Source organism: Apus apus, chromosome 2, assembly GCF_020740795.1.
Source record: "Apus apus isolate bApuApu2 chromosome 2, bApuApu2.pri.cur, whole genome shotgun sequence".
NCBI classification, from domain to species: Eukaryota; Metazoa; Chordata; class Aves; order Apodiformes; family Apodidae; genus Apus; species Apus apus.
The window spans coordinates 145,369,348-145,386,479 of record NC_067283.1 but is presented as its reverse complement, the minus strand read 5'-3'; the positions used below and the strand labels follow the sequence as shown (position 1 = coordinate 145,386,479).

The 17,132-nt window shown below is 40.6% G+C and overlaps 1 protein-coding gene across 20 annotated transcripts in view; it reads left to right on the top strand.

Annotated features, from left to right (window-relative positions):
- Positions 1–17,132, top strand: part of MTSS1 (MTSS I-BAR domain containing 1) — a 129,742-nt gene that overhangs the window by 18,142 nt on the left and 94,468 nt on the right. For 19 of the 20 annotated variants that reach the window (XM_051611114.1, XM_051611101.1, XM_051611106.1 and 16 more), the window contains exon 3: positions 1,814–1,887. The exons of the other annotated variant lie outside the window; for it this stretch is intronic. In XM_051611114.1, coding sequence (XP_051467074.1) covers positions 1,814–1,887 — 74 coding nt within the window. The remainder of the gene's footprint in view (positions 1–1,813; positions 1,888–17,132) is intronic. 20 annotated transcript variants of the gene reach the window in all.

Genomic DNA, 17,132 nt, shown 5'->3' with positions numbered 1-17,132 from the left:
AGAGAAAGAAAAGAAGTGGAGAACTTTCCTAGCCTTTTGTGCTTCTGGGAAGGCATGAGGGATAGTTTTGTTTATTTCCCACTCCTGTGGTGTTGCATTCAATCAGTGTAGTGCTTTCCTAGCTAAAGGAACATGCAGACAGGCAGCTTGAGCGCCTATGTTCAAAGATTTGCTTTTTGTTTCTAGCAAGTGTGAGCCTTTTGCCTCTGGTTCATCTCTGTGTGTTCTGATAAAGCAGAGCAGATGTCATCTGAGCTGGAGCTGGGTCTTCCTGGGTCTTGTTACTGGAGAAATGGAACTTTGTTATTAGCAATATAATTAATTATTAACAATGTGGTACATGAATAACATCATGACCCACAAATTTGGAAGATGAGGAACACAAACACTGTTAAGGAAAATCCTAGAAAAGGTTATCTGGTTCCAGGGCTCCATATTGCTAGCTAGATGTCAGGGATTTTTTGCTCTGCCTTTAATCTCCTGGGCATGTGGAGAGTCCTTACGCATTTGGTTGGTCCTCTCAAGCCTCTTTTTTTGTGTTCAAATCCTTTGTGCTTTGAGTAGGCCATTTACTACACTGCCAGTTATGTCCTCTGTATCTTGAGCATATTTGGAGTGAGACCTGCATAAAATCTGACCTAATTAAGCAGCCCTGTGGTCTTTCTGGCTGAGGATCAGCTTTCCTACAGGTCTCGTGGGTTTTTCTGAGGATAGCAAGAAGCTCTTGAAACAAAGTGAAGTTGCTGGTCCTCCTTCGGGCTTTTGCTTGGAGCTGCTGACACCATCAGGACAGGAAATCAGAGTTTAGGAAAGATGTGCAGAAACAGAACCACAAGGTAACTGTGGAGAGGGCACAGTGCACTCTACCTGTAGAGCCCTGGCCTACTTTCACTTAAATTGGGTCAACCAGACTATAAAGCATCAGAAATCTGGTACTGACCTGAGATGTTTAGGGCTCTAGGGCCTGCTTAAGTAGAACAAGCATGTTTGGAAAATTGTAACTCACGTTTGCTGTCCACTTGAACCAATGTGTGGTCTGTATATTCACTCCCAGCCTGGAGGGAGATGAGGCCAGTGGGGTTGACACTTTGGATTGTGGAGTCTCTGAGATTGCTGGTGTATCTCTCAGGACAGGACCTGCATAGAGGAGCACTGGATCAGAAAGGGGTTTTGTTTGGGTTTTTTTTAAATTTTTGAGGTTGGTTTGGGTTGTTTGGTTTTTTTTAAGTAAGGATTTATTTATTTTTTTTCCCTTCTTTCCCATTCGCCCAAGAACTCCAGACCAGTCTGATTTCTAGGAAGTTGCTATCTTCTGTTTCAAGGGATGCTCATGCTCCTCAGATGAGAAATTCAGGAAAGTTTTTTGGCTAGGATCTGAGACAAAAGGAAGGTCCTGCATGCTTATTCTTAAAATACACGTCCCCTTGAAATAGCAGTGGCTGTAATTTATACACAAATGGGTGCAGTATAATTTGTGCTAGATTTGTTTTTCATGTTTGACTGCTTAATATTAGTTCATAGAGGAAATCAGCTAGAAAGGAGATGGCTGTGCTCTTTTGAAATAGCACCTGTCCTGTGCAATTCACAGCACGGAATTAGCGTGGCTGCCTCCAAGTCGATGGTGCTAACACAAAGCAAGGAAGAGATTAAGAAATTAAGGAGGGAAAGGCTAAATTCAGATATAAAAGGGGATATTTTTTGTGGGCTCTGCAAGTTCACAGCAGTATTCTCTATAAGCCTAAATGTTTTTGGCAATAATTAAATAGGCAGCAATGAGACACTGCTAATGTTATGTTATCTGTATGCATTTCAGGACTACAGTAGTAGCAGCTGCTGCCTTTTTGGATGCCTTTCAGAAAGTGGCTGACATGGCTACTAATACACGTGGTAAGCAGATGTGTCAATATTGAGTTTAACAGAATGCTGTGTGGTTTATGCCATTTGTTGTAATAAAAGTCTAACTTGTTACATTGACAAGCAGATCTGCAAGACATCTGTTAGATGGACTTGCACTTTGAAAAAGCAGCATGTGAAGGAAGTAATCTTTTCTGAAAAAAAATGCTGGAAACCTGTAATTTAAATGTGTCATCAATCATGTGAACACTTCTTAATTACCATTTGAATTATATGTTGATGAATAATAATTTAGAACTCAAGATTTACTGAAATCTGTATTCATTGGCACTTCTGTACCTTAAGTAAATGTAAAAGGCTTGATATTCAGCTGGTATAAGTAAGTGTAGGATTGCTGAAGATTGAGCTGACACCAGCTGATGCTGTGGCCTTTGGGGTCTGCAGATAATGACAATAGTAGCCTGTACTTGTACCTTTGAGGAAAGTCTTTGCCTCTCCTTTCTCTTCTTGAAGTCTGACATTCCCGGTCAAAATCAGTTTTCCTGGGCTCTGGGCTTCTCTGGGTAATAGTCTGAGCTTGTTGCTGAGTATGGAGGCCAAAACAGTGCAGCTGGCAATCTTTCCAGGCTGCTGAGTTGGAAGGAAACAAAAGGCTGCTTCTCTCTGATGTTGGATGCCCAGTGGCCAAGGCATCATGTGCAGATGTCCCTACAGCAGTAGGGTGTTCCCTATGGTCACTGTGTCCTCAAGCTCTGTTGCTGAAGAACAAATCCAAAGTGCATGTATTGCTGGTGAGTGAGTGTCTTTTGGTCACCTCTAATCTTAGAGGTTTTGTAACTATTTTTTGAAAGTGCCAGTGTGTCCTTGGCATTTGACTTGGGGAGTAAGAAAGAAATATTGCTAGTGTTTAGAGCGTGCACTTCCATTATCAGTGTGCAAGCTCAGCCAGACTTGTTTCCCTCCCATTTCTGGCTAACAGGGGTAGTAGCAGCTGCTGGAACAAATATCAAGCCATAGAACAGCAAGAGGAAACAATATTCTTTTCCTTTTTAAAGCTGATATATAGGTTCTAATAGGAAGTTCCTAATTATATGCATACCTTCTATAAATTATGGGTAATTACTCATGTGAAATAATAAACACTCCAGAAAGTGGAATAAACTAAGGATGAGAACCAAGGCAGAACTTAACTTGGATTCCTAACATGTCTGTCCTTCAAGTATGCTCTCTTCTATTTCTTCTCCCTCCCCCAAACAGAGAACAAAGTAAACCCTACCAAAATCCTTGAGACTTGTCTTCTGGCTGTGCTGGCAGGCTTACAGAATTTGCATTCAGACACCAGGACTACTGAAACTCTCCTCCTTTCTGACAAAAATGGCTTGTGTGGGTTTTTGAAGGGTATTTTGCACTTTCTGCTGTGTTATTTGGACTGTGTCCAAAAAGTGTCATGTCTTGTCTCTTATCTCTTTGAACACACCCTTTACAAAAGGAGCTCTGTAAATCCAGGCCTGCCAAATTTGTATAGCTCCTCTGTTCTGTCGTCTTTGACTGAAAGGATAGAAGGAAATTTTGTTTTTATTTTTAGAAAGTGATGTTCTGGGCAAAGAATCAAAATTTCAAGCTGGCTGGTGGTTCCGACCTGCTTCCCAACCCAAACTTCCACTCCTGCCCATTCAAGTATTTATCTATAAGTAGTCTGTTGCCTCAAAGCACCTTTGAGGTTGCACCTTGGTCCTTTAACAAATGCAAAACCTTCTAGCTTGCTGTAGACAGAAATAAAATCCTGGCCCCATTGAAGATGATGGCAACACACCCTATGACTTACTAGGGCATAATTTCATAAAAATGTATTTTGCCATCAGTTTAAACAACTATATTCAGAAAACAAAACCAAACAAACTTAGTGAAGTGGGGACTTTAATGGGTCCCAGACTTCCCATGGAGGAGTTATCTAACTTGGAGCAGTTATTTGTTAATTTTTGCCTGTTGCTTATCCAGTTTATGAAATCATGTATTTGGTTGTTTAATCAAACACCTGGCTATGCTTCCTACTGTTTGAGGGTTTGCATTTTAACAGGTTAACCAAAGTCAACAAAGTTCATGGTCAACTTCTGGGGACATAAAAGACTTGCATAGCGCTTGCCATGACAAAGGCAGGGAGGGTTTGTGTGTTTTAAATCACAAAGCTGCTATATCATTGCATAAGACAAATGCTTCTGGGAACTGTGTATGAAAATGCTGAAGATGCCTGTTCCGGAGGGACGGTGTTAGTTCCTTGTAGGATAACTGAAGTGTCATGAAGCTGGGTGCTCCATTTTATTTGTAATTGCCTAGAGTTTCACAGAAAGTGCATCTTATTTTTAAGACCCACTGATCTAACAAATGAAAGCATTTTATCAGTCAGCAGAAGCACTCTCTGGGTACTCTTTAATCTGTTTGCATCAGCGTTAGCTTTGAAAGAATAAAGTGTTTACATGGATGTACATGTCCACACACACCCAAGAAGCTGATTACCTTTGCAGACACCAAGTGTTGAAGTATGAGAGCTAATTTCCATCAACGCCAGTTCTTGTTCCAGCTGTTATCTTTCTCTACCTCATGTGCTGTTACTACTGTTCCTAAGCATGGGCTCTTCCCCTTTGGTACATCTTTCTTTCTATGTCGTTTATTTTCTTCTGATTCTGCAACAGTAACTATGTTTATCTTCACATTCCCATTTGAGCTCAAATGGAGGGCATCTGGGCTCTGCTTATGGTAAAACCTATGATTGAATGAATCTGATAACGTGTACTTTGCTGTATTTTCCTTACGTTGTAGCTGTTGAGGTAGGAAAAGCCCTGAATGTGAAGTACCTCAGGGTTTGTGGTGACTCAATACACAGATTAATTTCCCAACTAGCTCATTTCAGCTTCTGCTTCTTTCTTTGCTGTCTCTTCATTTAGGTGTGTTTCAACCAAAAGTTAAGTCTTTCCCTGAGTTCATTTCAGTTCCCTCAGTTCAATGCTTTTTGATTTCAGCTTATCAAGGAAAAAATATGGTGAAAGTAGTTCTGATGCATCTATTGCCAAAATATTTCCTTTCTGTGGGTCTGGTCATCTGAGAAACATCATTTGGATGGGAGACTCTTGTCAGCTTACATGGCTAATTGTCTGGTAATGCTAGGCATATAGCAGTGTGTACTGGTGTTTTGCTGGTACCAGAAATTTTTAAAAACAAAATTCCTTTCGATGTTTTGACTTTTGAGCTCTGACAAGACATACACATCTGTCTAGCAGTTTGTATTACTCATGCTACATTTTTTTTGGCATATAGCCTGGCAGAACTCAATAGTCTGCTGTGGAATCTCTCAGTGTTATTTCTCGCTGTAATTATTAAAGAGAATACTCACAAAATATTAAATAGATACTTCAGGGTACCTTAAAACCATAGTGAAGTTTCCTTTTGGGGAGGTGTGTGCTTGCAAGTTTTAGTTAGGTTTTTTCTCTTACGGCTTAAGTCTTTCAATATCTGAAACTTGGAATGTTTTTGTCTGCATTGTTTCTAACTGAACTATGAAATAGATGTAAGTCTGATTTAATTTAATACCTGTTTACCTTATATTTTGTGCATTAAAACTGTATTTTGTTATGAAAGCAAGAACTGTGCATCCTAAATACAAACATATATCACATAAAAATATATTGAAAGTTGGGTTTGAAGACTATGTAAAGAGACGTGTGCAAATTGCTTTGCTTTTTGTATTTTTCTACCCTAGCTGCATTTGAATGTCCTTTGTAGATAAGAGCTAAAATTCAGGAACTTGAAAAAGTCGGTGAAAAGAGGAACTATCCTCCTTGTGTTAGTTATGAGGGAGATTAATGCGAAGACATGCACACTTCTTCTTTATCTACTTAATACACCATCAGTGGCTTCCATGGGTAAAAAACCTGCTCCAATCTTGCCTACCTGCATCTTCACAGGTGTAAATTAAAATGTATGGAAAGATGATCTAAAAGCTTTGATTTACCCTGAAGCTTAAAATTGATCTTCAAAGTGAGATTGTTAATGAGCCAGCTGATAGCCAGTCTTGTGGGTATGGGATGGTTTTCTTTGTTTTGTTTTTCATTCATAATGAAGGATTTTACATATACATAGGTGTGTTTGATACCAGCAGGTTAATTACATCACTTCAAGATATGTTTCAGTCTGTCACATGGCTTTCTTGGGCCAGTTGGATTCCATGGATTGTAATGCTGTTTGAAGTGGCCTCATTTCAACTTGGCGAGTGCTACTGAAGGTGTGTTTTCCCTGCCTTTGGTACTTTGACATCGCTCGTGCTGGTTGGTGCTATTTGCATTTTCCATCTCTTTTGTTTTACGGATGTCTGAGGGGACTTTAAGGCAATGCAGAGCTACTGACAAGAGTTACAGGAAATTCCAGTTGAGGGTGCTTGGTGTGCAGAGAGGGTCTGAGGTCAGGGAGGGAAGAGATGTGGATGGTCAATCAGCTATAAAGGGATACAGAGCAGACCTGTAAGCAAAACATGCCTGCATGGCATGCAGCAGTGACAGGGTACCAAAACCAGCATAGCCATTTTAGTGTTACCCTTTTGAGGAGCAGGATATATCAGCCTGGAAGAAGTGCTACATTAAAGTGTCTGTACTTTTTTCAGGCCCCATTAAACTCTATCAGCATGCAGAAATGTAAATATGGTTTCACACTTTTACTTACAAAATCAAATCTGATTAATATCTGTGTGTCTGCTTCGGGTAGCTCTTGTACTTCAGTATTGAGTGACTACTCTTCATGTTTAATAAAGCTGATTAAAATAGTACTGTTGCTGCAGATCTGTGTTCCTGGGCAGACCCTGCATTCATGTTGCTCCAGGTATGGTGTTGAGTACATCTTCAGGTAGTCCTTACTCTGAGTTTTTAGTTGTCATATTAGCCAGGATATAAATGGCATGTATTGAAGTGGTTTTCCAAGGTGACAAGCTGCACAGTGTTGCAGTGCTGGAATTAGCATCTGTTATCTCCAAGTAAGTGTGTTTAGACCTTTCAAACCAGTATCTCACTCACGGAATATGAGGCACAGTGTGACCCCAGGGACCCTTGGTGCCACAGCAAAATGTTACAGACAGTACTGAAAGGTGGTGTTTTATGTGTTTATTTTAATGAAAAAAAAGAAAAAGGGAGCCTGGGGGAGGGGAAAGATACCACAATCTATAGCAGTAGACCTAAAATCTATATAGAGTTTTGGAAATAAGTTCCTATCCTTCTGGCTATTGACTGGGGATCTGTGATGTTGATCTGTGTTTAGTTTCAGTGTGAAAACAAAGCTGGGCACAAAGGAAAGAGTTTCATAGTCCAGTTCTTTTGTCTTTCTGACTCTTTAACTTCAGATGCTTATACTCAAATAACAAACCCCTTATTTGAGCTTCCCGTCAGTTAAGATAAGACTTTTTAATAAGCATTTATTCCTCGCATGGAGTCTTTGAACTAAAATAATACAGTCCAGGCTTTTTCTTTGTGGATTTTCAAATAAAAATAATCAGGAAGAAAATTATTTAAATGAGACATTCAGTCTTCCATTATAATTTCATGAAGATGATGCAAAACACAGGACCGATTAAAACATTGGCAGATAATTCTGAAGCTGGATGCGTATTGCACATCTGTTGCGTTTTGAGAAGTGGGACTCGGAAATGTTGCTCACAAGTGCTAAAACTACAAAACACACACAGTGGGGAGCACCATGTTATTCTCTGCTTCCGTATTCCCATCTTTCCCTAGACAAGTAGTGAATGTCAGTCCAGGTCTTTCAACAAGTGTGGCAACAGGAGAATTCTGGCTGCTGATGTGTGCCTGTCTGGCTGTAGCAGTCAAAATGGGATGAACATCTTGTATGCCCAAGCACAGGAAAAGTGATTTGGTTATTAATGACTAGATTTTATATCTAGGGGATTAAAAGAGCTGCTCTGCTGGTAAAACATTGCCATTGCCTTTTCTTTGGGTGAGTGTGTGCACTGCAGCATCAAGAAACTTTGGCTGTTTATTCTGACCTTATTTTTCCTTAAGGTCAAGATGAAACCTAGCTCAGGGTCATTGGCAACATTTGTGCTGCTTTAATGTTTCTACCTAAGGAGAATTTTTCAGGGCAATGGATAAAAATAATTGCTATAAAAACTTACCTAGTCAGCTATCTGTTGGTATGCTGCACGGTGTGATGCATAAGAAGAGTTTATATTTGCCCTACAACTCAGTGTTTTTTGAGCTTAAAAGTGCTTTTTTGAGAGACTGAAGTGTTGTTAGGAAAGGGGTAAAACTGCCAGGTGGTTGTGTAGGCTAACAGAAACAGAAAATTTGAATGCAAGACTAACTCCTGTGAAGGAGAAAAATAAAAGGATGAGGGAGGAAGAAGCAAATAAGCTTCTTTAATACTTCATCCAAGGAGTGGGCAGGTGTTTCAAGATAGGAGTGGCTGGCCTTTTTTTTTTTTTTTTTTTATGAGGGAATGTAAATCTACTCACAATCATCTGAATCATAAATCTTTGGGAGCATGAGGAGGGAGAACAGCACAGAGTTAACTTTTCATATATCCAGTCTTAGTTCTAGTTCTTCCTCTCTCCTTCCTTAAACAGCTGTGTTGCTCTTAGTGGGATAGAATATCAGATCCTTTTTTTTTCTGCAGACTTGGGATGGATTGATTGGTTGATTTTTTGTTCCCAGCTCCCTGATGACTTTGTATCTCTGTGGGCATCTTCAGGTGGAGCACCTACACTTCAGTAACTAAATACTGGTTTTGTAGCTCCAGAGAGTTTTCCCAGTCGTAGCAACAGAACCAAGCTTGCAATGTCTTAAACATGCAGTTTGGGAAATAATGAGGATAATCATAAATGGCTCTTGAGAATTTCCTTCTGATAGTTTATTAGGTTAGAAGCAAAGATGAAAAAGCATCCTTTTGATAATGGGATATGAATTTGAAAATGGAGGCTGAGGTTTGGTTGGTGGTTGGTTTTCCCAGTGTAGCACACGTTCCTGTGGTGGGAGATCCCCTTTCAGGCTAATTCAGTCAACCTTTTGATGTGATAAATTGCTAGTTGGCACATAGCAACAATTCTGCAGTAACCACAACAAGAGAGTTGTTGCAGCTTTTATTATTATTATTTTTTAATCTGTCACCATTTGGATAGCAAAGGTAGCTGAAGATCTGTTTGTGTTTGATTTAGCATCTTATTTACATGCCATGAGATAGAAGGGGAGGTGGTGTGGGAGGAGAATTTCCTGTAAAGCAGTGTAGTGCCTCATGCCTTGTGGGCCTTGCCCATAGCTGTAGAGGCAGCAGAGCAGTTGCTGTGGTTCTGCTGCCTCATCCCTTGTACCTTACAGCTGCCTCAAAACGCAGGTTCAGTGGTTGTCATCTTGTTGATGACCTCAAAGGCAGCTTCCAAGAAGACATAATGTGTTGCTGAAGGATCAGGTTGTTGCTATGAGCTGCCTTCATGCAAGCTCACTGGACCTCTAGGGAGGTGAGCGTAGACCTGACCAGTGTCCAGGCAGTTAGTTCAACCTGGTTACACCCCAATCCATAGGTCCCTTGAACCACTTGTGTTGTTTCTTTGTATCAGCAAGGCAATTTGTATGAAGGCTCTGGTATAAAAATGTGTACTTTGACTTGGGATGTTTTCTTCAGTTCCCTAAGTCTAATCCTGTCCTGGCTGGACAGAAGCTGTGTTTCTAATTATGTAAGAGATATATAAAAAGTGAAATTCGAAGCTCCAGCAGACTAATGTTGAGTGGAATGTCCAGAACAGTGGAGCTCTGTCTAATTATTAATACAAGCATTAAGTCATTAACAGAAGCACCAGTGACGTTTGCATTGTCTAACAGGTTTTTTTTGCTCTCCTTAATGAAGTCTGCCTCTCAGAAGGATGCTCCTTCACGTGCTTTTGGAGGTGTCAGGACAGCTGATCATTTGTTTGGCTCTGTGTGTGTCCATGCAAACTAGCATTCCTACTGCCAGGTGATTTACTTGGTGATACAATTCATCTCATGTTTGCATACCTGCTGCTTCCAGGGAAGCAGCGCATGCTCATGGTAATAATGAGGTCTTGCTTAAAAATAGACCAGCTTCCTTCATTTTCTTGTCCTTCTGTTTGCTTGATGATCTGTCGGGTGTTGCCAGCACAAATGTTTGTCCCTGTTGCTGCGCAAGCTGTTCACCCCTTCCCTCCTCCCCTACATGTTAAATTTTCATCAGTGGAGCAGTTCCAGGCTCTTTTCTGCCCAGGTTGAGGTAACAAAACTTACTACGGGCTCATGTAGAGAGGTGGAGAAGAGTCTACCCTGGTTCTTGAATTTCACTAGAAAATTAGCATCTGCCTAGGACAAGAAGTACTTTGTCCTGTGTTTCTTCCTCTTCCACTACCACACCTGATGAAGTCCAACCTGTAGGACTACTTCTGAAAAGTTAAAATAATATAATCACCTTTCTGTTTTACTTCAGGGCTCAGCCTCTTGTCTTTGTGCTTTCTACAGTGTTTTTTCCTACAAATTAATCTGTGACCTGCCCTCCATTCAGGCTGTTTTTTTGGAAAGGGTGGAGACGGAAAGGAAGATGGGCTGTTTCAAAAGGAGCCCTGGGTTGTGACCTGACAGTACTTCCTGTGAAATGTTTGGACTCTGTGTACTTGTATTTATATAAGCTTAAGTCTTTCTACTGCTTTGCCATTTTTGCTTTTATTGTTTTCACCAGGGCTTCACAGATGTACGTTTTTTAATCTAATGAAGCCATTGAAAAATTCTGCAGCCTCTGCAGCAGCCATCCCGGCATAGGCTTTGTGGAAACCACTTCAAAACTAATAGCAGGTGGCAATTGTGTATGTGGGAGGGGAGGAGAGCACGTTCATCTGCAGTGTGTTGGTGTCCTGGGGTAGAAGAGGTCTGGGTTTATACAGTCAAGCCCTGCAATTGTTGTGAAATTCTCCTCTCCTGCAGCATTTATTACTATGTAAAATTGAAATCTGCATGATTTCCTGCTGTGAGTGCCTGTGCCAAGGGACTGGTTTCTATAGTAACTAATATCAAGGAGCTGGCTGAGACTTCACTTCAGAGCTGTATTTGAGCGTATTTTGCAGTTCAATGCAATCCTGTATGAGTATGTGATTGATGACAAACAAGAAGTCGGAGGTTGTGATTGCTGCAGTAGTGGTGTGTGCACCTTGGCATGTACGTTGAGGTGTAGCAATAGGCATTTTGAAAAATGAGGGAGTTGGAGGTAACATGTGAGAGGTTTGAAGAAGGGTCTTTTTTCCTTCCCCCCCTCCTCTGAGGGAGAGCTGCTGAATGGAAATGCTGAAAAATACAATTATCAGCATTTTTTGTGTTCTGGCATCACTTCAGCCCACCTTGGAGTGAAACATAAGCCGAGGAACTGGGTCTGTTTTCTCCCAGGAGAAACAGCCATTGCTGTTGCCACTATTCTGTTTTGAAGCAGAGCTGGTGTTTGTTCTGCTGAGCATGATAAATAGCTCTGTTAATGTGGTTTCGTTTGCCAGACCAGCTTCTGCCCTCACTTAGGCCAGGCAAACCTGTTAAATATATTTGTTTTGCAGCGTTAGGCCGGGAAGGAGATGGAGAGGGTTGAAACTTGACTTGTAGGCTTTCAGGGTGCCCTGCAATATGGAAAGTTTGGTTTGCAAAGTTCACAGGTAGTCTAGAAAGGCATAGTGGGGTCAAGTGTCTGAAAATGGAACTTTATCTTCCAATTAGGGTCACTTTCAAAGTAAAACTTGCATCATGTGATGGGGGTGAGGAAGGAATTCACAGCAATGGTCTCTGTCCAAAGAAGTCCTGGAAATACAGAAATTGGACCTAGGCAGGCAGCAGGACTTTTGCTCTCCATTTCTTTTTTTTCTTTTTTTTCCCACTCTTTTCCCTCTGTAGCTCCCCAGAATTGTTTTGAGGCTAAGCATGACCTGAAGAGTAAGCTTATGGCAAAACAGTACAAACTCCCTTTGGTCATTTTTCACGGCTGTGCTAGCAAAGGAAGTAGGTTTGGTGTGTGTTCCCCCTGCTTCTCTCCCAAGGCCTTCTCCCCCAAAATCCAGGCATCTTGGAGGAGAGGGTGAAGTTGTGTGCTTCGTGCACATATGTGCATGCACACACACCTGGTTAAGTAAGGGGTGCCATTTGCTCTGCCAGTTCAAGGGGAGCCTTGACTTGGCCACCCCAAGAGTGGCCTCACTCATTTGGTATTTAGGGATGCTGGAGGGAGCTGAGGAAGGAGAGTGTAGAGAGGAAGAAATGCAGGGAGGACGAAGTGGACCTGCGTGAGTTGTGCTGGGAGTATTTAGAGGAAATCAGGTACATATTCAAGAAGAAATGAGGCTTTTTCTGTGAAACAAAAATCTGTTCAGAGAGGTCATCTTTCATATTCACTGTTTATGTATGTAAGTCCATAGTAAAAAGTATTACAGGGATTAAAACCCAGAATGGTTACTGGATTAAGCTGGTTGCATCAAAAGAGAACAGTAATGATGTGTTTGAATAATCTGAGATTGCTTGACACTGAGATACGACCAGAGTAACAGTGTGAGAAGTAGGACTGGAAACTGTGATTCAATAATATAATGATGGCTGTGGCTGAGGAATCATCTTCATCTGTGTACTTGTGTGGAAGTAAAAGATCTCTTTCTTGCCATTAGGTAGTAAGCAGAGTGCTACAATGAGTTCTTAAAATCAGAATTTGTTGTACTTACAGAATATAGTGATATAAGTCTGGAACATTGAGTTGTTATAAATAAATTAAATCCAAAGTACATTTTAGTAAATACTTTCAGTGCATATTGTGGTGTATTATCCCTGATTTCAATGCTTGTTTGTTTCTGCTAGTTTGCAAAAATCACTGGAGCCCAAAATAGCACATTTCCTTTTGCTGGTGTTGTGAGCATGTATTCATTTTAAATCTAGGTTGTCTTGCATGGAGAATAGCAGCTCAGTGTGAGTGTTAGTCCCTTTGGTTCAAAGGTAAAGAGTTCACATGCAGCTCTTCTGTAGCTGCTGTTGAAGCAGGAGCCATCGTTATGAATATAGTCAAGGGAATGTTTGCACATTTAAGCTGAAACTTAGCTTGCTGCTGGGGAAATGAGTGCTGTCACTGAGTATATATCGTGATGCAAACCCCTGTCCAGACTGTGTGGTTCAACTGCACCATGTGCATTTGGGGTGGATAATTGATTCAGACTACTGGATTTTAATCTTTCATTTTAAGCTTGAGGCTGGCCCTGGTGGGAGCTACAAACTCCATGTTTCTCAAGCTGCATTTTAACAATGGTTTTAGGGTTTTTTTCTGAAGTGGCTACCTGTTTTCAAAGACTTGTTATTCTTCATAATCTGTTTTCTTTGTTTTTCTTACTAATTTAATGTGTCTTCCAGAATTGCTTGATTTATATTCCTAACTAGGGTAGAAGTGCTGAACTTCTGATGTGCATCTATAGAAGTAGTGAAGAAGCTGGTTTAGATGTTACTGTAGGGTAACTGTGTGCACAGCCTAATTGAGCTTAAAGTTCAGGCTTAAGTATTTGAAAACAAAGGTACTTGTTAGAATAAAACTTTCTTGTTAAGGCTTTGTATTGGAGTTAACAGGTTCTCTTTCTGGGAAAAAGGCTAATACCTTCAAAGGTGTATGCAACCCCATTTGCCCATCTTGAATATTGCCACGGGATTTTTGAAACAGAATGGCAAGAAGTCTGTCCTGTGCTCTATGAAGAGGTTAGTTAATGAAGGTTAAAGTGTGGTCAGTTTAAAAAGCACAACTATTCAGTGTAATTCCAGAGCCTCCCTGTCTCTAACGTACTATTTTGACTGTTGCCTAACCTGCTGAAAATTACCAGAATTTCAGCCTCTCTAGATCTTAGTTTTTGAGGTCGTGACCATCATGGATAAATAAACATATGTTTCTGTGTTAATGTTTAACTTCTGTTTACCTCAACTTAGTCCCAGTTTGGTTCCAAGTAATTTTCATGTGTGATTTTTGTCAAAAAAGAGAAGCTGGACTCAAAACTTATGCCCTCTAGGTCTACTCAGCAGCTGACGGAGTATGAATAGCTTTTTTTTCTTGCTTCCTTTAAGAGAAAAGGTCTCTTTAGATGAATTGCATTCAGCTTGTAAAAAGCTTCTCATGACCAATGGGAGCAAACATTAAACATTAATGATGCAGCTTTAAGTTGCATGGAAACAAACTAGGGCAAGTCAGTTCATTTTACCTTTGATTCACTGCTTCCAGCAGTTTCAAAGAGGAAAAAGGTTGAAGGGACAAAAGGCAAATATGAGTCTCTTCCTTTAGCTGCTTCTTGTAATGATATATTTTGCCCCAAACAAGAGTTTCACTATGTAAATGCACAAAATTTATAATTTCCAAATATAACTTTCTTTTATTGTTGTTGTTTTGTTTGTTGTTTTTGTTTTGTTTCTGTGATTTTGGGTTCTTTTGTTGTTTTTTTTGTTTGTTTTTTTAAAGTGAGATACCCGATAACAACAATTTACATCATTGCAATGTTTCCTAGATAAAGAGAAATTTAGTTCTAGTGAAAGGAATAATAAAATAAAGACTTTCCAGGTCGAGGATTCTGGAGGTTTGAACATCCCCTAGGGTGGAGGTGTGAAGTGTTAGTTTGACCACAAGGCTTGGATGTCAGACATTGCCAGGCACATCTGTTCTGTATAACCTATTTATAGCAATGAGAATTTCTTCTGGTCTTAATATCAACAAAGTTTGTGTAAGTTACTTATCTATTGTTTTGGATATCCAGCATGAGATGCTGTGCAAATTCAGCAAAGTGACTACATTATTTCTTTATAAATTTTTGTTTAAATAATAATAAATTTTTATTTTTAACCTAATTTATTTTATAATGTTATTTAGGATCCTAGATACGTTGCTTTGCATATCCAGAACTATCCCAAAACATTGGTGGGGCTGAACAGGTGGATACCTGCTAACAGGATCTTGGACACAACTAGATTTTTTGCACACATCCTCCCCCTCTCCCCCCTTTTTTCTTTCTTCTTTTTTCAGTATGAAGTCTGGGGAACTTGTTTTCCAGTATTTCATGTGCCTGTCTAGATTTCCCTGTCTGGTTCAGTTAGTTCTGCTTTGCCAAGGGCAGTGCTTGTTTTTATTGGAAAGAGGCTTACCTGTGGTTTTTTGTTTTCAACTTCTGTGGGCTTCCATGCTTTTTCCTTTCTTTCTGTGGCACTACATATTTCCTGCAGCATTTTAAGCATATTTGCATTAAGTTGGATGACTCGGAAACATGTAACTTGAAGACTAGTCTGGTTTTGCAAGAGGACTGGTAATAACAAGAGATGAACAATGTGCAGTGTTCTTGATGTTTTGAACTAGCTGCAGTTCTGTTACTCTTCCTTGATTCTTAAAAACATCAGGTGCTTCTCTTATAATCTATACAGACCTTTCTCAGTGGTTGTACAGGACAGATTAAGGCTGACAAACTTGTTTCTGCCATGTAAAGAAGGTGTCAGACTAGACAATCCTGAAAGCCTTGTTTTGAAAGCCTCACTTCCCTGACCATATTAGTTCAGGTTTTAGTTACACAATATTAAGATTTCTTAAATGCAGTATGTTTGGACAAAGAGCTCTCCATGCAGCAATGAATGCTTCCCTTGTAACAATTTACCTCCTCTTTTGTTTTCTGTTAACTTGTTTTAGATTTAAATTCTGTAGGTAGAGCTGCAGCTCTTTTTGGAATATTTAAATAAGGTCTACAGGGATTTTGCTTTGTGAGAAGAGTTCTCAAAGCCATCTCAATAGTTTAAGCCGTCATGAAAATCATTTTAATATTTTGATAAGGCTATTTTTAGACCTAGTTATGCTGGAGGAAGAGTAGGCGTAGAGTTACTTTGGTAGGAACGTGAGGGAGGAGCCTCCCTGGATAGGATGGATATGTTCTCAATATAACTTACCAGTTAATTAAATCTGTTTGGGAACATTTCTGTGAGAGTGCTAAAAATGAATGGCCTCATGATTTAAATATTGGTGAATCACCTTAATATGGACAATTGGACAGGTAGATCAGGAAGAAAAAGAATAGCCTATTGGGATATCCTTATTAATAGGCATTGAGTGCTTAATTCACTCTTTTTTTTTTAATTATTAGGATGAAACATGATTTGAGGATAAGCTATTCACCCTAGTTTCTAGCAGTGAATAGTGCCTAGGAGGCAAAGATGACAAGTTCTGCCCAGTTGATGAGAGAATGGTGCTTTGTTAAGTAGGGGTAAGTGAATGAATGGTGGCAGGCAGGTGACTGCCACTTCAGGGTTTGCATATGGAAAGTGTCAGGCCAGGAAGGCACTCAGGCTTCTTGTCTTCCTACCTTTTTGTTTCTTAGCCAACCGAATGCCTTTCTGTCCTACAGACAGAGCGCAGCCAGTCTGGCTTCACCCTTCTTCCCGGGCCGCTTGCTTCACCTTGGTTTTGTCTGAAAATGTGTGGCTGCAGCCATGTGCTGCTGACCACAAAACCAAAAATTGGCCTGGATTTGAGTTTAATCTCAGTCTATGAGGAGAAAATGTACCAAGGTTTGAAAACATTGAAGTGATTCACAGCTGATTTTCATTTTAAGGACGAGGACCATTAGATCATCTAACCTGATTATCTCTGGAGGACACAGGATATTGAGAAGGCTGAGGTTCTCAATGACTTCTTTGCATTGGTCTTCTCTGGCAAGTGCTCCAGCCTCATCACAAAGGACACAGCAGGTGAAGGCAGGGACTGGGACAACAAAGCACTCCCCACTGTAGGAGAGGAACAGTTTCATGACCATCTAAAGAACCTGAAGGTGCATAAGACTGTGGGACCTGATGGGGTCCATCCACGGATCCTGAGGGAGCCAGTGGATGCAGTTGCTAAGCCTCTGTCCATCATATTTGAGAGGTCATGTGGGTCTGGTGAGGTTCCCACCAATGGGAAAAAAGGGAACACAGCCCCTGTTTTTAAAAAGGGGAAAAGAAAGACCCAGGGAACTACAGGCCAGGCAGTCTCACCTCTGTGCCTGGAAAGATCATGGAGCAGATCCTCCTGGAAAGTCTGCTAAGGCATATGGAAAATAAGGAGGTGATTGGTGACAGCCAGCATGGCTTCACTAAGGGCAAGTCATGCCTGACCAATCTGGTGGCCTTCTACAGCAAGGCTACAGAGATGGTGGATGGTGGCAGAGCAACTGATGTCATCTGCCTGGATTTGTGCAAGGCATTTGACACTGTCCCACATGACATCCT